The sequence below is a fragment of the Pimephales promelas genome, chromosome 20 (genome assembly GCF_988280905.1).
Source record: "Pimephales promelas chromosome 20, fPimPro1.hap1.1, whole genome shotgun sequence".
NCBI classification, from domain to species: domain Eukaryota; kingdom Metazoa; phylum Chordata; class Actinopteri; order Cypriniformes; family Leuciscidae; genus Pimephales; species Pimephales promelas.
The window spans coordinates 14,136,474-14,162,575 of NC_142788.1; the positions used below are offsets into that span (position 1 = coordinate 14,136,474).

At 38.3% G+C, this 26,102-nt stretch overlaps 1 protein-coding gene across 3 annotated transcripts in view; it reads left to right on the top strand.

The window, feature by feature from the left end:
- Window positions 1-26,102, top strand: part of lama5 (laminin, alpha 5) — a 90,496-nt gene that overhangs the window by 23,173 nt on the left and 41,221 nt on the right. For 2 of the 3 annotated variants that reach the window (XM_089124167.1, XM_089124168.1), the window contains exons 3-22: window positions 9,321-9,438; window positions 11,023-11,141; window positions 11,251-11,421; window positions 11,515-11,612; window positions 15,554-15,669; window positions 19,943-20,061; window positions 20,248-20,338; window positions 20,520-20,654; window positions 20,765-20,809; window positions 20,897-21,037; window positions 22,019-22,156; window positions 23,036-23,170; window positions 23,264-23,398; window positions 23,482-23,619; window positions 23,713-23,765; window positions 24,408-24,507; window positions 24,711-24,763; window positions 24,850-24,955; window positions 25,036-25,135; window positions 25,224-25,380. In XM_089124167.1, the coding sequence (XP_088980293.1) occupies window positions 9,321-9,438; window positions 11,023-11,141; window positions 11,251-11,421; window positions 11,515-11,612; window positions 15,554-15,669; window positions 19,943-20,061; window positions 20,248-20,338; window positions 20,520-20,654; window positions 20,765-20,809; window positions 20,897-21,037; window positions 22,019-22,156; window positions 23,036-23,170; window positions 23,264-23,398; window positions 23,482-23,619; window positions 23,713-23,765; window positions 24,408-24,507; window positions 24,711-24,763; window positions 24,850-24,955; window positions 25,036-25,135; window positions 25,224-25,380 (2,268 nt within the window). Of the gene's footprint in view, window positions 1-9,320; window positions 9,439-11,022; window positions 11,142-11,250; window positions 11,422-11,514; window positions 11,613-15,553; window positions 15,670-19,784; window positions 19,813-19,942; window positions 20,062-20,247; window positions 20,339-20,519; window positions 20,655-20,764; window positions 20,810-20,896; window positions 21,038-22,018; window positions 22,157-23,035; window positions 23,171-23,263; window positions 23,399-23,481; window positions 23,620-23,712; window positions 23,766-24,407; window positions 24,508-24,710; window positions 24,764-24,849; window positions 24,956-25,035; window positions 25,136-25,223; window positions 25,381-26,102 lie in introns of those variants that run through there. The other variant, XM_089124169.1, reaches the window with a different exon arrangement.

The following is a 26,102-nucleotide window of genomic DNA, read 5'->3' on the forward strand; positions in this document are numbered from 1 at the left end:
CACCAATGATTCAAGACTCAATGCTTGATCAAGGCTATACACAGAGCCCATACATTCACTTTTATTTAAACACTTCACTTAGCAGGGCGGAGAGGGAGACTTGAGTTACATTCATCAATCTTGGCTTTACGTTTTTGGTCTATTTCTGTGTGTAATTAGGTTGCACTTAAGTATAACAGGCTCTTCGTGGAGACATTGACACAATTCTTGAAGTCGACTGCTTAGTATATTGCAGAGAAGATCATTATAAAATATGTTTTGGTATGTTTCAGTCCTTGGGTTGGTTTGGCTGATTGTCGTTGTAAGAGCGTTGATGGACAGTCCAATGATGGTGCTGGGGTTTGTATCGCCTGTCTGTGTTTGCACGTTCCAGAAAGATTCAGTCAGTGTATTAGTAGAATTAGAGGATTTTTTCTTTCTGCAGGTTACATCAATACGCCAGTATGTGGCATCATGGGCCTGTCTTTGAATGATTAATTTTACTGATTTGTTCAAAAACACTGATTCATTCTGGAACGAGACAAGCAACACATTTGAGTGAGTCATTGAATCATTCATTCTACTGATTTGTAAAAAAAAAGAAAGATTAATTCTAGAATGAAACAAGTGACTGTCTCTGAGTGGGTCATAGAATCATTTGTTCAGAAAACAATTATTCATTCTGGAACGAGACAAGCAACACATTTGAGTGAGTCATTGAATCATTCATTCAATGGATTTGTAAAAAAAAAGAAAGATTAATTCTAGAATGAAACAAGTGACTGTCTCTGAGTGGGTCATAGAATCATTTGTTCAGAAAACACTGAATCAGTGAGTCATTGAATCATTAATTCATCTGGTTTGTTCAAAAACAGGTTAATTCTGGAACAAATCAAGTGAATTGTCTTTGAATGAATCATTGAATCATTCATTCTACTTATTTGTTAAAAATACTGATCCATTCAGAAACAATCAGTCTCTCAGAATGTTTAGCATTCCATCTCCTTTTTCTTTGTGATCTTCAAATACTAAACCTATTGTAAGTGAAAAGCCACACATGAAGTCCCTAAAAGATGAAGCATGTTTGACTTTGTTTCATTTATTCTGGAGAGCCATGGGAACTCCCCTGGAGTCGTGTGTGTGTGTGTGTGTGTGTGTGTGTGTGTGCGTGTGTGTGGGTGTGTGTGTGTGCGTGTGTGTGTGTGTGTTCTAGAGCAGATGGGAGAAACACAGATAGGACACTCTGACTATACTCTGGGATATCTAATTAGAGTCTGGAAAGCATCTGGGAGACAGAAATCACCCATCACTCTTTCCCAAAGACTCACAGGACTAGCCAAGATCAGAACCAGAAGGTTAAACACTGAACTACCAACAATTAGCCACTTGACCTCCCAGTTCAGGAAAGAAAAGCACAGAGAGCCCACTCCCTCTGATCTTCCCATGTCGTTCCAAAGGGGCTATAATTATAAAAATGCCTGGTCAGGATAATGATGCTGATGATGGAAGCAAGATAATTACTGAAGCAATTAAGTTAAATAGACACATGGAACATGGAAAAGTCAGATTAAGTCCAAAGGAAAGCTAAGACGTAACATTTAATTACGCTTGGAATTCACAAATCCCACCACTTCTACTACCCTACCTCACACCCTGCAGCAAGCATTCCCAAATCCAGTCACGGTCCTCAGAGGAAATCATACAGTATATTCCTGTAATGCTCAAATTATCTCAGACTGATAGTAGTGCTTTTGCAGGAGGGGAGGATGGGATTATAGGCATGCAGAGCAGGTGTGAACAGATGACCACCCTTCAAACTCAGCGAACCCCCTCTCTCTTATGCCTTAGGGCTGGTAACACACACACACACACACTCATATCTTAGCTGCCCATCCAGCATTCCCAGGAAATGAACTGTGATTATACATGTCATCGGTGACATCCCTCTGTTTCGAAGCTGAGAACTGATGAACAGCGTGTCTTTCTCAATACATTACTGAAGTCTACAGGAATGAGGTTAGCTCACATGAGCCCAAGAGCTCTCTGGTCTGCGAGGGCTTATGGCAGCATATAGATGCCTTTCAGTGGCGTTGTGCTTTCTGAACATTCCCGCACTGGGTCGGTGAAGCACACCTGTTTGTGAATGTTGCCTTTTTTATGGGGTGTTTTCACCTCTGGACACATTTATAGCATGTGGTTTAACACTTTAAATGTAGTATTTAGGAGCAGACTGTTACATTTGGCTAAGTGTGCTTATGGTAAATTCAGTCATGGGTACGTTTAGGTGCTCATTGCTTGGCACTTGCCTCTTACTCTGTATTTTCATGTATAAAGAGCCATTTACACTACAGCATATATTTGAAATAAAAATGTTTTGCAAGTATTTCCTTTTTAAAAAGTGTTAATAACAGTATTTATTTGTAGAAAAAATCCACTTGCCCCAAACTTTAGAAAGGAAGTGTATACTGTGTGCAGTTGTAAGTGATATTTTGAACACACTTTTTGTAATAAAAATGTATTATGGGAATATTATGTGGAAAATATTTTCGATGTATGCCCAACATTAGAAAATAAGTGAAACATTTTTAGTTCAGTTCAGATATATTTTTATGGCACATTTTATTGATTACTTTTCTTTAGTTTTTTTTTTCTTGTGACCCCCCGAGGGACCCAGTTTGAAAATATTTGGCCTACAGGATGAATAGTTTATCCTAAAATAAAATTTTGACATAAGGGTTTGTATAAAAATGACATAATTAAAAATTTTTGTTTAAATTGACTGATTTGATCTAATTTGCCATGTTTTATTTATTTATTTATTTGTATTATTGTTATTATTTTTCTCTTTTATGTTAATAAAATGTTAAAATCAATTAAAAGACAATTGAAAAAAAATTTGGTTTAACTATACCTTTAATCTCCTGCAGTTCTAAAAGATTCAGGGCTAACACACTTTCCTCTTGTCCTTTTTTTCGGGCTGTCTGCAGAGTTCCCTATTAGCGTGGCGGAAAGCTATGCAGGTTTTTTCTTCAGTGCTGGATGTTTTGTCCTACTGTGGGATTTTGAGTGCAGATTACCGGTCTCTGCTCATGTTCACACTTGCTCAGATGCTAACAGTAGCCAGATTTCAGCTATGAATATGAGTGTTCAACAGAAAAGTGTGTCAGGACACACATTTATGCAGTGAATCTTCAATTTTGCCTTGGCTTGGACACATATTTATCTTTCTTTATTCTTTCTCCGTTGCCTCTATCTGCTCTGCATTACTTGTCCTTTCAGGCTCTTATCCTAACTTAGTATTTTGTCTTCTCTTACTGACATCATTGCCTTGAGGAGCCAAAATTGAGTTTTAAAATACCTTATCTGTACCCACGAGCTTCTTGACTTCAAGTCTTTACTTGTTTTGTTGGGGTCTTCCATAGACAGAAATGCACTGTATGTTCTTTCTTAAAGCTGTTTTTCCTGTGCATAATAAGTGGTGTTTGCTGAGTATCTTCATTACAATTGCTCATACTTGAAAGTAAACAGATTTGCAATTTTTTTGCCTGTGTTGGTCCAAGCAATAAATAAATAAATAAAATATCCCATAGATGGCTGTATCTAAAGATTGGAATATTATAGTAACTTGAGAGCGGGTTCTTTTGACTTGAGCCAGTAAGCAACTCAACTCAGAATACCAAACAAGAAATGCTCTTGTGGTTCATTTTCATGTTTGGAAAGAGATTAAGTATCCAGTGACTCATGTCCTGAGGTTACATGTACTGGTGTTGTAGTGTGTATATGCTTTGAGAGGTGATAAGAAGATTCTTTATGTCTGTGCTGATTTCTGTGACTCTGTAGCTGTGAATTGATTGCAGTCAACACAGCTTTCACAGGCATGTCTGGAATGGACTGTAAGGGTTTGCCCTGATCAGATTCTGTCTCTAGGGGGCAACAGCTGTGTTTGATCTTTGAACTCTGGAATGACCCATCATAGTTTCATTTTACTAAACCATGGCACATACCAGTTAACGATGTAACAGGATTTATGACATGCGCCGGGACTCCAGGTGTGAAGGGATGCGTGCAGCTGTTACGGCATCCCCCGTTGCCGTGGTAATCCCTCCTCCTCCGGCTCTCCTCATAAGCATGCCATTATTCTCAAGCCTGTCTGGCGTTCCCAAGTCGGACCGACTGAGGTTGTGATACGTTCCATTCCTGCAGACTGAGCAACACTGGTGTCTTTACACAGACAGCCGCTTGCATCATGACAGGATGTGGGATGAAGATAAAAAATATGAAGGAAGGAAGAAGAGGATAGGAGGAGGGAGAGAGGGAACAAGTGAAGCTTGAGTTTCTTGCACATATATATAGTCCAACATACAGTTTTTAAAATAAAATAGTTTCTCTCTATTAACTGTAAAATGATGATTTATTGGGTCACACTTTATAGTAGGTGTCTTTAACTTAAAAAATACTTAAAAAATAACTACATTGTATGGATTGTGTTCATGATGTATTGTAAAACACTTTTGCTGCTATCGAGGTGGGATACGGGTAAGGTTAGGGACAGGTTTTATGGTATAGGTAGATTTAAAGGGATAGTTCACTTTGAAATAAATTTTTTATATGTTTTAGCTTACCTCAAGGGCATCCAAGATGTAGGTGTCTTTGTTTCCACAGTATTTTCAATTTTGACATTTTTTACGGTCCAACCGTTCTTGTCTATCAGTCATATAATTCAGGTCTATGGGGTCCACGTCAAAGAGCATGCACAGAGAAGTCCAAATTAAACATGATTTAATTACTCGTAAATGTAAGTACAAACTGATGGCCTAAGACACGAAACGAGCGTTTTGTGTTAGAAAACGAACAGTATTTATATCGTTTTACCTCGCGTAATCACATTCACGTCCAAGTGATTTGAATCAGTTGTGCAATGTCCACCTGAACCGAACTGAATCATGTTCAACATTCCGCCGGAAGTGATCGCTTGCGTGTGACGTCACTCAATATTTGCACAAAGATTTCGGAAGTTTTACCTTTTACTAAACATATTTAGATATACCGAAATCGTCTTCCATTGCGGTTTCCTGTATATCTAAATATGTTTAGTGAAACTTAAAACTTCCGAAATCTCTGTATAAACAAAGAGTGACGCACACACGCAAGCGATCATTTCTGGCGCATGAGCAGACCGAAGCGCCCGTGCCGTCAGATCAGTTTGACATCGTTGTGATAGCACGAGGTAAAAACGATATAAATACTGTTCGTTTTCTCACACAAACCGCTCGTTTCGTGTCTTAGCGAATCAGTGTGTACTTACATTGACGAGTCATTCAATCATGTTTAATTTGGACTTCTCTGTGCATGCTCTTTGAGGTGGACCCCCTAAACCTCCATTATACGACTGTCAGACAACAACGGTTTGACCGAAAAATATCAAAATTGAAAATACTGTGGAAACACCTACATCTTGGATGCCCTTGAGGTGAGCTAAAACATATCAAAAATTAATTTCAAAGTGAACTATCCCTTTAAGAGTGAGTTAAGCACCAAGGGAAGGGTTAGCAGTTCTGACTATAGATGTCCAGAATCCAGAATCCAGAATCGGTCTGTCTTCACCGGCCAAAGGTGGTCAGCGCAGACCACAACGATCTGCCCAGGTCTGTCGGTCCTGGGCGAGTCCCATCCAATTGTGTCCCAGATCTTGTCGTAGCGAGTCGCGCCATCATGTTGCAGGGCGCCTGCGTGGCCGCTTGATGTCGATCGGCAACCAGACGGTGACTTTGCGCGTCCATCTTTCGTCCATCCGGCGCATCAGGTGCCCGGCCCAGCACTTCTTGGCCTTGTTGGCCAGGTCCACCGCCACCCTGGTCATGGCCCGCAGCTGCTCGTTGCAGATGTGGTCGATCCTTTTAACCCCGCTCATGCGGCGCTCGATTGCGCGTTCAGTCGCGGCCAGATTTTGCCGGTCAGGCGCCGTCGTTGCCCAGTTCTCGGCCCCGTAGAGCATGGCCAGCAGGACGGTGCTATTGAATTGGGCGGCCCTGATGTCCGGGTCGATGGCTCTGTTGGTGGCCGTCTCGGCAATTGAGCCAAAGCTGACCCAGGCGGCTCGGCATCGTCGTGCCAGTTCTCAACCAATCTTGTGGTCGGTGGTCAGCTCCTGGCCCAAGTAGATGTAGCTATCGACTTGCTGGTGCTGGCCGACATGAAGGGTAGTGTCGGCCACCTGGTCGTTGTGCATCCACTTGGTTTTGGCCAGATTGATTTTGAGGCCGAAACGAGCGCCAGCCTATATACTACAGATGCCTACTATAGATGTAATTACATAAATTATAATAGTATTATAATAAGTACATTATATATAAAGACTTTAAGTATAGTGTTACCGAAACAATATGTAGGTATAGGTAGGGAAAAGCGTGTACTAGATGAGGGTGTGGGAGAGGAAATGAACACACTTTATCCGGACATACATTCACTTTGAAGCATGTTCAGACATGCACAGAACAGCTCACCATCACCGATGCTGTTCACTTATTCCTTCAACAGGCTTCTATACGGTCAAAACGACTTTAAATCAATTTTGCTCAATATGCCCCACATAACACATGAGCACTTATTCCAGAATGAAACAACTGAATCAGGTAACAACCCTTTGGAAATATCAACCCAAGTTCAGTTTTGTCTTTAGTTCAACAACGTTTCATTTCCATCTCCTTTTTCCCTGTTGACGAAGGTGTTGCTGGTTTCTCGGGTGCTTAATCATTGGCCAAGGATTCACAGTCCCCAATCCTGTTTCCAAACTAATCACTGTGGCAACACAAAGAGGAATTTGTGCAATCATTAAACACAACTGGACTTTTATTGTACATGTCATACACACTTACCTCACTCTGCAGCAAACACAGCCCAACCCAACCAAATAAAGAGCTTTTTCCTGTAAGTAGCCACCTAGAAACTACTCACAACACCCTAGCACAGAGTAGCAAGCACTTAAAACCACTCAGAGCACCATTGCTTCAAGCCAGAGAGATTTTTACTTTTTTTTTTTCCTGTGGCAACCACTATTTTGTTCATCAGAAAGAATAAAAATGTGCATCTAAATCTTTATTGTTCCTACATTTTAATTATCTCTCTAGTTTTTGTTGCTTTTTTATAAAAAAAAATATATATCATTTGAAATGTGGTGACCTCAGAGCTCTGTTTAGTTAACTCTAAAGGCATTACAGCCCATAAGACATTGAAATGGGTCCAAATGGTTAGATATAATCTCATCCTCATATAAAGCTTCCTGCCTCTTGACAGAAGCATGTTGCATCTCTCATCATGGTCCTAGTAAATGTCAAATGCAGGCACACACACACACACACAGTCTAAAGTTCAGGTTCATTCACACCCTTGTGACCAGCGGGCCGTCTGGCAGATGGAAGAAAGAGCATCTGATCCCCATTTCAAAGCGCCCACCTTTCCACCTCGCTAGTCCCGTCAGATATTTCCACAGATGTGTTTTTGTTCTGCGTATCTGTGAGGAGGCTTGCGTTGACAAAGCCCCTGATGTGGCTGAAGTGCTTCTTTGTAGCAGTGGGGCTTTTCGGTTGCATTGCATTGCATTGAGGGCTTGTGGAAGTTAGTGTAGATGGTGGGGGATGGCTGTGTGTGTGTGTGTGTGTGTTGAAGGGGATTCTGTGTTGTCAGAGCTGAGGGGCTTAGAGAGGAAGTAGATGGGTGTTTAAGCATTAAGCCTTTGGCTTTCCTAAGGAAGACACTTTTCCAGTAAGATTGAATGAAGAATGTCTGATATTTATAATAGGATGCCTCATTATGAATTATTCTTATTGTTTAATATTTATTAAACTTATACAGAACAGCCGTTCCCATGAGAATGCGCATGGTGTTTTGGGAATGGTAGAGATAGCAAAAAGAAGACAAATGAATGTCTTGTGGTTATCACATAACACTAAAATGGGCCAAGGAGATTAGAGCTGATCATCTGCGTTTGGGCTTTCATCAGAAATGTTATCTCCCTGTAAACAAATTTGAAAGAAATATTGGTAACACTTTATTTTGATGGTCCCTTTTGAACATTCTGTTGACTATAAGTAACTTTACAACTACATGTCAATTTTTTCTATACCTAACCCTACCAGTCTACTAATACTCTACTAACACTCTGGTGAGAGTTAGAGATGTAGGTGCAACGTTACTTATAGTCAACTGAATGTGTTGGGGACCATCCAAATTAAGTGAAACTGAAATATTTTTATCTTATTATTTTTATTCCATGATCCATGGAAATAATGATTTCCATGGATCATGATCCATTAATATTTTTATTCCATGATCCATGTTTTTCCATGATTCAATGTTCTTTAGACAAGAATGATACAGTTCTTATAAATCTATAATGTATCTGGTATTGCATTCAGAAATTACACCTCGTTTGTCATTTCTGAATTAAAATGTATTTTTAAATACCTTTTTTCTAGTTTGACATGATTTTTAGTTTTAGTATTCATTTTAGTGATGTATACACCAAATGTAAGTCAGCAGTGTAAAAACAACAAGCACAAAATATTTTGTTATGTGACAACCATAAAACCGGAAAATATTTCACAGACGGTGACTAAATGCCCAGATAAGTTGGCCTATGTAAACAAAGAAAAATTATAATAATGATTTGATTTATTTAACACATTTCTTTGTTATGCAAGGCTGTATTTAAAAAAAAAAATGCTTAAATGACTTACAGCCAAATTGGTTATACTTGCAAATGTAGTATATATTAATCTCCACATTACCCCTTAGCATGGCATCATTTAAAAGTCATGAGATCATTTACTTCCTCTCTTTCTTTCTCTCTGGGGCAGAAATACTGTTGATTGAGTCTTATGGAGTGAGTTCAGGGAAAACAGTCCAATTATGTCCATGTCTTTGATCAAGTCTGTGGGAGAACATCTGTGAACCTCAAACACTTTATCAATCTATCAGTCATATAAAAGACAGAAACAGGATTGAAATTGATATTTGATGACTTTATGTGAAAAGGAAGTTTAAGGTGGTGGTGATGTCATTGGCTCCATTAAGGTATAGAAAGAGCTTCAATCTTCATCTCCAGTGGATGCATGTACTGTATAACCAAGGTTAAACTAAAGTATTATACAGTGTTAGGGGTGGTTTATTGTCTCTAAATTTATTGTCACCAATTTGTTTAGTTTTTTGGCCATTGCTGGTACTAATAAAGCAAGATGGCTGATGGCTAATATTCAGTAATGCAGATATAAATTATAGAGTTTATGCAAATAAGACATTATTCATATTGTGAACTTATATTGAATTCTTTTCCTTCTTCACAGCTTTTTCATGTTGCATACGTGCTCATCAAGTTTGCCAACTCGCCCCGGCCGGACCTGTGGGTTCTGGAGCGCTCCGTTGACTTTGGGAAAACATACCAGCCATGGAAGTTCTTCGCCTGTGAGTAACCGAAATTAGCTTTTTTTTCCACTGTTCTTGTGTGTTATGTTCACCTCTGGTTTTCAAGATACCGTAAAACTTCAAATAATAGCCCGGGCTTTTATTTTCCCAAATTGTCGAACTGGAGCGGCTTGTATTTGAGACAGGCATCTATATGAGACCGGCCTTTGTAATTTAGTGTTGAGATGTTGTTCATTGAGTCTATAATCTCTAAAAATCTCCAAATGCTCTACGTGAAACTGCGGTCTTCCAACTTTTTTGTATTGTGTCAATTGATTTGATTAATATGCGTGAAGTTTTACGGTAGTAATGAAAACAGCTTCATGAACATTGTGTGGCCTTCAGTGATTGAAAGGAATGCATTATAGGAATGAAAGTGTGGGTTAAGTGAGAAAGGTCAGGTTTTGGAAAGGTCTTTCTGTTCTCTGGCTCTAGGCTCTGCAAACACACATATTGTGTTCATATTGTGTCCATCAGTAGTGTAGGTGTACAATCCTAGCAACAATAACTACACCCCTTGGCTGGCATTTGGAGGCATTCTGACATTATCAGCATAATCAAATGTAATTTTCAGTTGTTTTGTTAAACTCACAGTCCATCAACCCAATATTTCCTCCATGACTTCGTACAAAACAATGACACTAGAGAAAGATGGAGTGAACATTTGGTGACAGATTGCTGTGTGTCGTATATTTCATAAGTAGCTTATTTTATAGATACTCTAATATTCAGTCTAGAGTCTGCCTTGCATTCAGCAATTGTTTATTTTGTTAGGGAAAATAGCCACATAACTTAAGATGATGTGCTATATTATGAGTAATATCCAGATTTAAATTTAATATTGGTGTAACAAAGGAAACATTAAGCAATATACTTACCTGCTAATACTAGTTGGAAAACTCAATGTTAGTTTAACATTGAACAGCTATACATTGGGACAATTTTAACAAGTACTTCTAGTTAAGTTCAGATTTACGAATGTTACAAAAAATGTTGTGAATAAATAGTGAATATATATAACAATTTATGTAATGTTTCTACCAATGTACTAATTTATATTAAATTTAGTTTTATATATATATACTGTTAATTTATGTTAATTTAAATAATATTAATATTATTATATTGTTTATATTTATTTGTTCATATTAGTTTTAAATGTATTTATATAATGTTTTGATATTAAAATAATTTTTTTTTAGGTAACATTTTGTTAAAAAAGTATAGGTATCATAATATTATTAAAGCACTCGTTTTTTTTTATTTCACTGTGACATTCCTAAATGGAATTAGTTAAAGATACTAATAATCTTAATAAAACTTGATTTTAATAATAAAACTTAAAGAAATCAAGAATCAAACCAAAGTCAACTAATGATCAAAGTTCACAAATTTAAATACTATTTCGGCAAATTGCGTGAGTCTGAAGGCACATTCATTAAAAAAAATGATGTGAATGGATAAATCATTTATAATAAATACTGCAATATTCTATGAACAAATCAAGAATTGTACATTGTTATTTCATGGTGACTTAAAATATTTTTTCAACTGATTTGCACAATGTCTCTGTTTTTGCTCCAGCCTCTAAGAGAGACTGTATTGAGCGGTTTGGCAAGAGGACGATCGAGCGCATCAACCATGATGACGATATCATCTGCACAACAGAGTACTCGCGGATTGTCCCTTTGGAGAATGGAGAGGTACGAACACAGACAAACTCTGTCTCAACACTGCAGATGCACTTAGCACTTTTATAGACACTTCATTGTGAAATCGGACTTTTGCCATTGTTAAATCACTCTCGTTCAGATTGTAGTGTCTCTGGTGAACGGACGACCGGGCGCCATGAACTTCTCCTACTCTCCTGTTCTGAGGGAGTTCACCAAAGCCACCAACATCCGCCTGCGCTTCCTCCGCACCAACACACTGCTGGGTCACCTGATGGGCAAAGCCCTGAGAGACCCCACAGTCACTCGAAGAGTAAGACAGACCCCTCTTCATTGTTTTGAATAGACAAAAATTGCAAACAAACCTCCATTACAAAACCATACATTTTCTGCATTTATTCTTCAGTATTACTACAGTATTAAAGACATCAGTATTGGAGGAAGGTGCGTGTGTAATGGCCACGCCGAGGCCTGTAATGCTCAAGACCCCAATGACCCGTACAAGTAAGTGACCTTTAAGAATATTTTAATTTGCTTTATTTATAGGATTTAAAAGTCACAAGTCAGATTCAAATCAGCATATTAGAATGATTTCTGAAGGATCATGTGACACTGAAGACTGGAATAATGATGCTGAAAATTCAACTTTGATCACAGGAATAAATGAACTTCAAAGTATATGAAAAATAGAAAATAGCTATTTTAAGTTTTAATAGTATTTCATAATATTTCAGACTTATTTCAATAAATCTCCCAAAATCTGTATTTTGTCCTGTTTTTGCCAACTCTATTCAGGATGTGTTTTCCTGCCTTATCCATCAATTTTAATGACATCATCAATAGGCAAATGTTGTTGCTACACTGTTGCAAATATGCAAATATTTCACTGATTTGTCGACACACATTCTTCACATGAGCTGAGAGGTACTTATGTCTGTAAATGTGCACTTTAAACATGCTTGTTCATAATCGTGTCTTTCCTGTGCCTGGAGTGGGTTAAAATTACCTTTAGCTTCCACCTGCACTGGAGACCACTAGCACAGGCACATACATGCTGCCCTGACGCTTTGCTCGGAGGAGTCTTCACTTGCCTGATTCTAAGCTTTCTGTACATATTTTCTCCTCAGAATATTATTTATCCTCAAGCACAATCTTTTAGACCTTTAACGTAATCCAGAGTTTTAGAAAACAGCTGCACTCATATCACAAAACAACCAACGCTGGATCTGCGATATTCGCATAAGGGTTTTTAGCTAGAAAGCTCATAGTCAGAGGATCTTGTCGCGTGTCTCAGGACAGTGAGTGATGGTGGCCGGGGAGGGACATTCTTGAGTTGTGAGGCCCTGCAGGCGTCTGGATTTACTAGCTTGTCAGAAGATCACTCTGTGCTTAGCCTCCCTACTAATTGACCAATGACCAAGGATCCGTTCAGCGTTGGCTCACTTAAGGGTTTCAGTCACTCAGGTCATTGTAGAAGTTTGTGTTGAATGTATCCAGTGGCTTCATTTGTTTTGCTACTTTAATCATGTTCCAAGAGTAATGAAAACATTTAAGCGAAATCCTCAAAAAGCTGGTCCTTTAGTGTAGAAGACCGTTGGACATTAAGCAGATCATGCGGTTTAACCGACAGCGGTTTGTGTAATATTTCAGGAATCTTGAGAGATTTATCCCGACTCTTTGTATGTCGCAATCGAGACGTATCCGCCGGTCATAGTTTTTGTCCCTACTGATAAATAGTCTATTACTCTATTCGCTCATTCCACAGATTCCTGCAGCGTTCAGTGCAAGCAAACATGAATATGAACCACCTGGAAGGTGTCACATATATCAGTTGGAAAAAAAATATATCCTGTGTGGGGATTATCAAAACCCAGAGGGTTAATACGGATCATAGCAACAAGAAACATATGCTAACATTGCGTTTGGAGAGGAAGGAGCGTTCCCATAACCTTCATCGATCACTGTTAAATCTGCTGTTCTTTTTGATTTCCTCTTTATATGATTTTGTGTGTGTGTGTGTGTTACTGATATTGTAGAGATCTTCTGATATACATGTGATATGGATGTAGGAGACCTGAGTCTGTCACACCTGTATATTTAATATATGAACCACACATCTTTTGATCCAAAAACTGCAGCATTTGTGAGGATAATCGAATCTTACCGAACCCAAACTTTTTAATGATGGTGTGTGTGTATGAATATATGCAGAAATGTATGAGGATTATTAATTTAATACTATTCTGAATGAATGAATGCTTACTGAATGAAAACAGACAGTTAGTGAAGGGTGGAGGGCTTTGATTGACAGAGCTATATGAGGATAACCCAGAGAATGAGTCAGACACTGCGGGTCACAGGTTAATCGCTAAAGCGTGCTCCATCTATAAGCTTCCCAGATCCACCTGTTTGCCCCACAGGTACCAGGAGTTAAACAGATGTCAGTGTGCAGTTGATTCATGGGGGAATTTGGGTAGATAGGTAACTTCTTCCATGCTGTAAGCTGAACCCGAAGCGTTAGAGGTTCAGGCATGTGTATTAAAGTCTTAGAGGAGATCTAGAGGGCAGCTGAGGGTTAATAGACTCTGGATGGGGTTGGTTAGTATGGTTGGCTGTAGCTCATTTGAAGTAAGGCTCTGGAACAATTGCTCCCACTGTGGGTGGATGCTAATGAAGGATTAAACCGCTGCTCAAGCTGAACCATCCAAACAGATTCAGGGAAAGTGTGCATCCATATGTGTGTACTTTGTAGTACTTAGCAATGGGTTGTGGGCAATATTGGAAAAAGTAGACCAATCATGTTTCTTTGGAATACTCATTTCAACATACAACGATTTGGGAAACACTTATTCTTATTTCAAATATTATTTAAGACGGATTTTATGCAAATTGGGACGCAGCATAATTATTGCTAAAAACAAACATTGTAGAAACTATACTGCAGTATTGAATTAAGATTCTATTGATTGACCTTGTTAGAAGGTTTTTTTATAAATGTGTAAATTTTGATGTATCTTACATAAGCAATAAGGTACGAGAGAGGCTGTGTTGTATTGTGAATAAGTAATGACTGAAGGGCGTTGTTAGGCACGACGTGAAGCGGAGTGACCCATACTTATTCACGATACAGCACTTGCCTCAAGTACCTTATTGCTTTTATAAAATGGTTACCACACGATAAAAATATTAAAGTAAAAATATATATATATATTAGTGCAACTTTCATGAAGTAAAATCACTAAAAGCCTTCCTTCCGCTAGAAAATAAATAGTCCCTGACCGTGAACAGCAACAACGTTACAATGTGTAATATGCATGAAAGCTAAAAAAAAAAAAACAGGAACTGCAGTGTTGCGCAGTGATACATAGAACCGTTGGGTGAAGCGGTCATAGCCGTGTTTTATCATGAATAAAACACAGCTATTGACCAATCAGAATCAAGGATTGGAACTAACCGTTTTATAGAGTCCATTTAAGGCGTGTTCACGCTTCACACTAAGAGGTATGTTTCGTGTGAAAATTCGGTGTGATAATTCTTTTAATTTGATTGACAAATGTTAATGAGTGTGATCAATCCGACATGAATATTCATGGGACGTCAATGTGACCCTTTTGTTTTTTACTGAGGTGCTCTAATCTGTTTTCCATCACACGGCAAAGAAAACTGGCCAACCAATACGATTTGTGCTTTTGGTCACATGCCCAGAGCCGTCTCTCTGTACTCTTGCATTTGGTGTTGTTTGATAAAGACTTTAAGTCTGTATGGCTTTTGAAATCATGGAAATACTGTATTACGTCCTATTTGCAGTGCTTTCATATGAATTTATACAATTGTTTTGAAATATGGCATATGTGTAGCAGTTTCTTGCTGTCTGCTGTGTAACTTTCTAATGATACGTGTGTAAATGCAGCCACCCGTGAGCAGTCTCGGTTAATTCGATCAGCTTTTCAGATGTCGTAGGAAAATTAAGCAAGCGTGAAGAACTTAACCATTTCAGACTCTCAGGTTTTAAAGGCTCTCTCGCTTTCCCTCTATCTCCCGAATTCACTCTTTTCATTGAAGCACAAGGTCAGTGAGAAGTTTAGACACTTGAATTAAAACACTGTAAGCTCTTGTGTGGCTCATTTGATGCCCGAAGTGCTTTAGTATTTGCATATACTGGCCCCTCGAGATTGAGACAGAAAGAGGATAAGAGTGATTCTCATGAGACTAACCTTCAAACATGGCAGTGAGAATTTACTTAATTATACAGTCGTTATATAGCCTAAATAATATATAGTCTGTAAAATGATTCAGTATTTATTTTGTTTTTATTGCAAAGTACCTAAAAGACATGTAAAGTGCCTAATGAAATCAGTTTTTTATGGAAAAGCATGTGCATGATAGAACGATGGATGGTTTTAAAGGATAACCTGTTTTTTGTCTTTTATGTCTGTGTACCCCAGGCTTCTGTGTGACTGCCAGCACAACACTTGCGGCCCGTCATGTGATCGCTGTTGCCCCGGCTTCAACCAGTTTCCATGGAAACCAGCCACGACTTACAGTGCCAATGAATGTGAACGTGAGTTCTCCACTCTGCGTCCAGCCAGCCCACGATACAAAGATTTAGTACCTGCCGGCACCTCCTTGACACATTGTTCACAAAACATGATTTCTCTCTTTTGGGAGATTTTTTTTCTTCTTTCCTTTCTTAATGGCAGAACAGCATTTCCTTTATTCGTTCCAACAGTGCTCTTCTTTATGTATGAACGGACATGACATCTAAAAGTACGAGTGTGACTTCTACAGAAAGTTCCAAAACTTAATATCTTCACTTCATTTCTGCCGTTTTGTGATCTGTTTCTTTCGTCATTCAGTCAATCACACAACCCTAGTGAAAAATAAATGTAATGTATTTGAAATGCTAAGTATACTACAAATACATTTTCATATTTATGTACTGTAACGTTTTAGGCAGTGTTGGGAAAGTTCACTTTCTACATGAACTAGTTCAAAGTTCAGTTCACACATTTTAAAAATGAACCAGTTCAGTTCATAGTTCATACTTAATAAATAAAATTTATTACTAGTTCATTTATAGTTATTTTTTTCTCTTTGTTGCGAGCTTTTTTTATTATTATTATTGCCACAGCCCATATACAACCACAGACAACAATTATTTTATCAACGGTTTTCACAGAAATGTAAGATTTTTCCCATCCTCACCGACCTCGTCATAAAATCCATTTAAATGATCATACGACGGCTCCTCGCTTGCTGTTTTGTCGACGGCGGCCGTGGTGCGATACTGGTGTCTGGTGTTGCCAGATTGGGTGTTTTTTCACTACATATTAAGGCCTGTTTACGTGTGTTTTAGCCGGGTTTTCGCCTGGAAGGCTCTATAGAAATCTGGCACCCTATTATACAAAGTTAAACTGAGAGCGCGTGCGTTCACAGACACCACCCAGATAGCAAACTGACATTGAATCAACGTGGAAATATGACATCGAAACAACGTTGATCTGACATAGTTTTGCTCATCGAATTAACGTTGAACCAACGTCAGACGCGTCATTCTTTCAAAACTAACGGAAAATCAACTTGAAAACAACGCGTTGTTTCAACGTTATGAAAGCAAACCAATTTTCGATTTTCATTTAGCTTTGAAGAATGCCGCGTCTGACGTTGGTTCAACGTTAATTCGATGAGCAAAATCAACGTTGTTTCAATGTCATGAGAGACGTCGTTTCCACGTTGATTCAATGTCAGTTTGCTGTCTGGGCAGAATGAATGCGTTCACTGTAACGTTCATCAGGCAGTAATACAGTACATTCAGTTCACGTTCGCCCAAAATATGAACGCGTTCAGGCACAACACTGGTTTTAGGTTTCAGTAAAGATGAAGAGGACCCCAAAATCAAAATAAAAGTTACATTTATTAACCTAAATACACTCCAGCACAAACAAAAGCGAGAGTCTATAAAACAGTAAGTCATACAAAACCACTGAATGAACCAAAATGAGGGACTCAAATACACAGTGATAATAAACAGAATTCAAACAGGTGTGATCGTTAAATCAATAATCATGGTGACAAACTATTGGCGGGAAAATGAGAACAAAGAAAAACCATAAGCAAACTTAAGGTACATTTACATGACAAGGATGTGCTAAAAACAGAAAAGATTGTGATGACAACATTATCAAAATGATCACCGTTCACATGGATCTGTGAAAACGACTAATAAAGCTGTATTATTTATGCCAAAAAAGTAGTTGGCGATGTCATTTTGTAAAAAAAGACCATTCTCCTGTGCACATACGCATTCTTTTACTACAGTATTACTTTGTCTTCTAGGTAAAAATGGCCCTCTGATACCTCTATTAATGTGAATACATATCAGCCTTTCAGATCTGGCTTAGTTGTGCGAGGATTTTTAAAGGTTCACTTTAGAATCAGCTTTAGTAAGACATCAGAGACAGTGTGAATAAGAGCGGCTGGCAGTCTATGTGAACAGCCCCAGCCTTCTGTGAGCTCATACAGACGCTAATCCAGTCTGACTTCTCTCACACACTGTAAAAATAGTCCCACAATGCTTTTAAGAGGATCTCAATCTCACTCTTTGGGTGTCTATCTGTGTATTGGGAGCTGTTTCAGTCTGGAAAACATTTCCTCTGAGTATGTTGTTGGATATCCGCTGTTTCCCACCTAATCTAATCTCTGAGTTCCCAAATATTTAACTGTCCCTTTGTGTGTAGAGACCTTGTGAGGTTTTATAGCACATCTGTGAGCAGAGCTGGCTTGAGTTAAGCCAGAGAGACTGTCCCATCTGACAGAACTGTTTCATCTCGCGCCGGGTCACCGTGTCCTCACCCCGTCGTCTGCGGACTGGACCCTTAACAAAACACAGCCATTCCACACCGCACGTCCTGTCAAAGACTCCACTGTGGGGCAGAAAAAACACACATTCTGTAGTTTTGAGAGCTATGCCTGCTGGTGCATATTTAAAACTGATCCTGACAGTGTGAGATTTTTCTCATCACAGCTGATTCAAGTGTTAACAATTGTCATGTCAAGTGTTCTTAGCTGCAACCACTAATTCTGAACCTACAGGCCTGAAATAGGAATTTCATGTCAGAGCGAAAGATTTCCCCACGATTTTGCATCTGGATCATGTTGGTAAAGTTGGTTGATTTCGCCACGTTGACTAGCTTTGGTTAATTGTTTGGTTTGAAAATTCTGTGTGAGCTTTTGGAGCATTTTAACTGGTAAAATATACAGAACATTTAATAAACACTTCATAGTTTTCACTGCATGAATTATAATTTGATTATATATGAATCCTTATTAGAGATACAAACGTTAATCAGTTAAGAGCAGTGAATGATTAACATTAATGACAGACGTCACAGCAGCGAGTTTAATAGGCTGCTGTCACTTTAGGAGCTGATGCACATCCTTTTTTCTCATAACTTTTTAAGTTCATTTAAGACTCTTTAACTCATTTAAGACTCATTGTGTGTTTTTATCTTTTCAAGTGTGGAAAATAACTCAATGTGGCGCTGCCTTGCTGTCTGAAGCAGCTTTTTGTGCGCCTATATCAGGTGTTTGTTTACAGAGAGCTGCTTCACAGACAGCGCACCAGTACAGATTTAAGTTTTTTTTTAATATATCTTATTGCGCTTGAATGGTTTAATAGCACTTGAATGAATTATAGAAAAAATGGATGCTGCGTTAATTGAGTTAAATATTTTAATGCGTTAAATTAAGAAAAAAAAAACATTGCAAAATGAATGCATTATTTTTTTTACAGCCCTAGTATCCAATGTGATTCCATTATTTGAATATGTCACACATAGAGAGCCTAAGTCCCTCCCCTTCCGGTCGACCACCATGGGACCTTATTTCGGAAAAATATTGTATGGTAGTCAATGGCGAGAGACAACAAATATTTTGATCTCGTTTGAATTGTGCCCTGAATTACACATATGATGTTTGTCGATTTAAAAGATACATTTTAAAGTACAGAAGGTCGCAGTTTGATGTAAAACCGTTGAGGTATAAGACTGTGAAAATACGTAATTACAAAGACTACAAACCCCAAAGGCGCACATTTTCTCTCAATAAATGAAGCTAACTTTACTGAGGCTAATGTCTGTCACTGTTTCTACAGTCTTACGTTATAATCGTAACGTTACGCCGTCCTACCTGAGTGTTTTGTACCAGACTGCACACACACGGAGCAGCGGATCTCACTCGTTGTTTCGCTTCCCGGGAGATGTAGTTCATTGAGCGATTTTCACATAAAACTAAATGTTACTCTTCTGTTTTATGACAAACTGCAACGTTTTTGACTTTCAGAATTATCTTTTAAATTGACAAACATCATATGTGTAATTCAGGGCACAGTTCAGACGGACTTAGGCTCTCTACTGTGTTGAATACTTTGTAATTTAATCTTATTGTAAAAAAAAAAGAATGTCAATTTATTTGACCACAAGATGTCATGATGACACATCATACAAACACAACAAAACAATTGCAATCTTTGTTAGTATTGTGAAATCCCTTACTGCCAGGATTCCCTAACGTTTTTTTTTCCCCCTAATTTTCTCCTTGCTAACTTCACTCCTAGCTAATGGCTGTTGTCTTTTCTCTTTCCTTTTCCCTTCTTTGCTGTCATTCATCTTTGGACAGTCTGAACTCTTCAGGTGGACACTGATGTGTATGTCTCTATATGTCCTTCCCTGCTTGTGTATTGTTCACTCTGCACTGGCGGATGAGTTATTAATCTGTGTGTTTCATCTTCAGACTGACTATATGGTGACGTAAGTGTGTTGTGTGTGTGTTTTCAGCATGTAACTGCCACAGACACTCATCAGAGTGCTACTATGATCCAAAAATCGAGCAGCGGAGAGCCAGTCTCAACATGCAGGGAGAATACAGCGGCGGTGGAGTGTGTATCGAATGCCAGGTGGGCTCAGGTGTACAAACACACAATTATAACGCAAAAACAGTACAGCGGCATTTGCTGTGGCTCAAAACTGGGCAACATAGGTGCATATAACATTTGTGGGCATCAAATACATGCTCACTGGGTTTGCAAACACAGCTTTTGATATTTTTGCAAGTACATCCTATGATTTTTATTCTCTTACAGCACCACACAACAGGCATCAACTGTGAGCACTGCATTCCTGGCTACTACAGATCACCTGACCATCCACTGGAGTCCCCAGACGCCTGTTCAAGTGAGTCTTCAATCATACACAGTGTTATTTTAGAATTACTTATATAATATTATAATATTCATTTATATCTTTAAATCACTTTTATTTTCATATGTTATATTTTCGTATTTAAAAGAAAATGAAACTAGAAATAGTCAAAGCATGTTCTTTTCTTTTCTGATACTCACATGTGGTTTTGCAGAGTGTCAGTGTGAGTCTGAGTTTACTGACGGCACATGTGAGGACCTGACCGGACACTGCTACTGTAAACCCAACTACACCGGCGAGAACTGTGACGCATGTGCTGAGGGATACGAACGCTTCCCTGAATGCTACCGTAAGTTTTGTGTGTGTCTTTGAAGCTTTCATGAAGGTTTTAGGAATTCTATTTCAGCTGAATTCATCCAGTTCGGCTAATCTCTAAACAATTGTGTTTATTCTCGTCAGAGGTTTACATCAGCGGAGAGGTCAAACCTGCAGGCGAAATCATCAGTAAGACACTGATTTGTTTCAATTTGACTCTAATTTGATTTGATGAAACTCTAATTCACCTGTTTTATTGAATTCTTGTGTTTGCAGACTGTGAGTGCAGTGCTGCAGGCACAGAAGGGAACTCCTGTAGGACAGACCCTCGCACCAATACATGTGTGTGTAAACCTCAATTCACTGGAGAGTACTGCGACACCTGTGCTTATGGACACTTCGGCCTCAACTGCCAACGTAAGGACACAAACACACACACACTCTGCCCCTTTAATATGTTAATGCTGCTGCTGTGTGGTGACATCACATGGTTATAAGTATTAAAAAATAATAAAGATACATAAAAAGGTGCATATGAGATATAGTTAATTAACAAACATTCATGCCAATTGAAATGTTTAATATGTTAAAGTATATGAATCTAACTATATCTGAATTTACATTCAAATTATTAAATTAAAGCATTTGTTAAATGCTTTTTATGAGTTTTATAATTGTCACTGAGTCAATCTCAGTGATGTTTTAATGTAAGTATATTACTTGTCGTATCTGTGTGTATGTCCATTGCTTATGCTGCGTTCATGTGCTATGGTAATTATGGTAAATACCAAAAGCCGACGTGGAAAATGCACATGAACACCCCCTCATGTGGTATTTACCACTGGGCAACTCGTAGAATATTTTGATGGACGAGTTGCCGAGATGAGGTAACCTTTGAACTTTTCAAAATGGCGGAGAGCACCGCATGAGTCGTGAATGGTAAAAATATATACTATTCATGATCTAGAAAATATATAGCATATTATTTACCTTTTGAGTTTTGATGAATCATTTGCTTGCTGTTGCAGATGACTTAAGCAATCTAAAATAGTTTTCGCTAAATAACAGGTCTGGATCTCCATCTTTTTACCACATTACGACAACGCAACACACTGGTAAATTCCAGTTCACAAGTGGAAAATATCCTATTTTCCATAGCACGTGAACGCAGCATAAGTCTCAGAGCAAATCAGCTGTCCCGTTCTGCCCATTTTTGTCTCTGTAAGCTACAGGAGCAGATGACATCTGAGCAAACACATGCAGATTGTCGCACCAATGTTGTCTGTGTGTTAAACCGCTGTTGTTCTTGTGCATAGTCGGAGTGTTTGCGAGCACAATATACCACCCAAAGACAAAGGCAATGCAAACATGCCCACATTCTCGCTTCCTTCCCCCCAGGCTGTCAGTGTTCAGGCCAGGGATGCCTGGATGGGTCCTGTGACGCGGTAACGGGGCAGTGTGTTTGTCGGAGCGGGTTTCAGGGGTATTCATGCGAGCAGTGTGCGCCCGGCTACTTCAACTACCCACTGTGCCAATGTGAGTCTTGCCACATTGCAACTCACTAATCTCACTGAATTTCAACATTCCCCATGAGCATTGCCAAACCATGAACTTCACAATGCAGCCACAAAGAAACTGTTTCCTGTGCATTCTTTCACTGCTTAGAAGTCTGTTTAAGATTAATTTAAATGTTTACCCTATTTGCTTAACACACATTGTTGGTCTTATTGTGCATGATTCATCAGTGCGCATTTTAAAATATACAATAACTTTCTCCACCTGTGCTTTTTGGCTGATTTTTGAGTGCTGAAATAACAATTTTGTTCTTGCACATTCACAGAAGTGAGTTTGTTTGTCTGTGTATTGGTGGTGGAGTTTTTTAGTGACTTTCTGCAGTTTATATCATTATTCCAGTAGGTGGTGATGAGCGACTGCCTTTATGAATCTGTCATTTGAATCTTTCAGTCAACCGATTCATTCAACAAACTGATTCATTCTGAAACTAAACTGTCTTGATAAGGGAGTCATTGAATCATTCACTCAACCAGACTGATTTGTTCAAAAACATTGATTCACTTAGGTACAAAACAAGTGTGTCTTTATGAATAACTGAATCTTTTATTCAAATGATTTGTTTAAAACACTGAATCATTCAGGCAAATTTGTGTCTACAATGTAAGTTATTCAATCTAGACTGTGTAACTCACACAAACTGACACTCGGTTCTTGCTACATTCTTGTATATAATGCCTACTCATGATCCAGTCAATTCAATTCAAGTCACTTTTCACTCTGATATGTCACAATACAGAAGTAAAATGGGTTGCCAATTCATTTCATGTTGACTTTGATATTATTAACATTCATGTTTTAATTTCTCTCTCTCTCTCTCTCTGTCTGTCTGTCTGTCTGTAGATTGTGGTTGCAGTCGTGTGGGCTCTATGCCTGAGATGTGTGACGTGGCCGGTCAGTGTTTATGCCGGCCGGAGTTCACTGGTCCTCGCTGTGAGCAGTGTCGCTCAGGGTTTCACTCATATCCAAACTGCCAGGGTGAGACACACACTGAGAATATCCATAAAGAAAGTCTCTGATTTACACAAATACACTGTCCGTCTCTATTATCTTTTTCATCCTGTTTCCCAGATTGCACTTGTGACCCTCGCACATCTTTGGACTCCAGCTGTAGTGTGTCTGGTCAGTGTATTTGCAGACCCAACTACAGTGGCCCCAAATGTGACCAGTGTGCACCCGGATCCTTCTCTTATCCCAGCTGCACACGTACGTCACATGACTCTTATCACGGTGGAAACATTACCAAGAAAAGGATTGTCTGCTGTAACACGTGATTTTCTCTGTTTCAGCATGTCGCTGTTCAGTGGAAGGCTCTCGCTTCAGTTCATGTGATCCAGTGTCTGGTCAGTGTGTGTGTCTGCCAAACATTGAGGGTCAGAGGTGTGATAGCTGCATGCCTGGGTCATATGGCTTCCCCCTCTGCCAAGGTGATCTTGCATAGACGTTTGCTCAAACAGAATCCTGGTTATAAAGTAATTTACAGTAGTTCTGATGGTTATCTTTCTCTTTTTATGCTGTAGTTGGGACGTGTAACCCAGCAGGCTCTGTTCATAACGATATCCTGCCCGCTGTGGTGAGCTTTATTGATCTTTTTCTATAATAAGTACTATGATACTGCATATATGTATACTGCATGATATTTTAAATATCACGTATATGTAATAAAATAGTATGTGAAGTATGCAGCAATATTTCAGTAGTAGTATGGCACATTGTTGTCACAACGTGTGACAAAAAAAAAGAAAGATATTCATACTTTTTTCGGCTAGTATGAATTAAATTGTTAAAAATGTATAATGTTAAGACCTTTTTAAAATAAATGCTGTTCTTTTAAACTTTCTATTCATCAAATAATCCAGAAAAAATGTATCACCGTTTTCACAAAAATGTCAAGCGGCACAACTGTTTTCAACATTAATAATAAGTGAATTGAGCATCAAATCATCATATTAGAATGATTTCTGAAGGATCATGTGACACCGAAGACTGGAGTAATGATGCTGAAAATCTAGCTTTGGCATCACAGGAATAAATTACATTTGTAAATGTATTCAAATAGAAAACAGTTATTGTAAATTGTAATAATACTTATGATTTTTTTAAAATATAAAAATCATATTTTACATGGTTACTTTTTAATCAATGCTGTAATTGAGGGTCTTGGACAAACATTTATTCTTAGTCCTGACTCTCAGTGCTTTTTTTTATATCCCAGGGCTCCTGCGAGTGTCGGCCGAATGTAGAAGGGGTGGCGTGCGATCGCTGTAAGCCTCTCTTCTGGAATCTTTCTCCCGATACAGACTATGGATGCTCAAGTAAGAGAAAAGTTTGGACACACAGCACAAAATGCCATTCTGAGGGATTGGGGAGTCTAGAAAACTAGAATGACTGCCATTTGGTTAACTTTGGTGACCAAACAGACTCTGGTGATGGTGTATTATTTGAATCTGTAGCTTGTTAGTTAAAATGTATATAGATTATATATTTCTGCTAATATATATTCTGATTGATTTTGCAGCCTGTGACTGTAATACAGTAGGAACAATGAGCGAGGTTGCAGAGTGCACTCAGGTATGGATTTATTTCCAAAATTACTCCATCATAAAAATGCAATTCCAAGAGAAAAGTTGGTAAACCTCCATCTGTGTGTGTATCAGAGCACCGGCCAGTGCTATTGTAAACCCAATGTGTGCAGTGGCACATGTAGCGGGTGCAAGGATGGGTACTTCAACCTTCAGAAGAACAACTACTTTGGGTGCCAAGGTAAACTATCAATTCCAAGCAGAAATTGTCAATATTTCGATGAAGAGATGGGTTGAACTCTCGCCCCTGTGTGCATGCAGGCTGCCAGTGTGACATTGGAGGCTCCGTTAGGCAGGCATGTGATGAGAGACACGGGCGGTGTCAATGCAGACCCAATGTGGAGGGACCCAAATGCAAGCAGTAAGTGAAAAGCACACACAGATGCGGCTGTGTGCACCAATCACTTTTATGTGTGGCCGGATGTCATCACTCTGTTGTTTGTGTTTAGGCCACGGCCGGATCATTACTTCCCAGACCTGCACCATATGAAGTTTGAGGTGGAGGACGGAACCACAATGGATGGACGTCCGGTGAGGTTTGGTTACAATCCTCTGGAGTTTGAAAGCTTCAGCTGGAGGGGGTACGCCCAGATGTCCCTCATACAGGTGAGACACACACACACACACTTACGGGACTTAATGTTTGTACCTTGAAATCATGTTTTTTTATTATTAATGTTTTAATTTAATTTGAGTTATTATGATGAATTGATAATAATGATAGTATAAAAATATAACTACATTAGTGAATGATAAATAATAACAAATTCCTGTAATAATAATAAAAGCTGTAATATTAGTATTAAAAATTACAATAGCCACAATAATAATAATATTAAAATATATTATTGTTAAATATTGTGTATTATAGCGATTTGTTATAATTATGCATTGATAATAATGATAGTATAAATAAATAACTATATTACTGAATGATAAATAATAACAAATTGCTGTAATAATAATAATAAAAGCTGTAATATTAATATTAAAAATTACAATAGCCACAATAATAATAATATTAAAATATATTGTTATTAAATATTGTGTATTATAGCGATTTGTTGTAATTATGAATTGATAATAATGATAGTATAAATAAATAACTACATTACTGAATGATAAATAATAACAAATTCCTGTAATAATAATTATAAAAGCTGTGAAATTAATATTAAAAATTACAATAGCCACAATAATAATAATATTAAAATATATTGTTATTATAGATTGTGTATTATAGCGATTTGTTATATTTATGACTTGATAATAATGATAGTATAAATAAATAACTACATTACTGAATGATAAATAATAACAAATTGCTG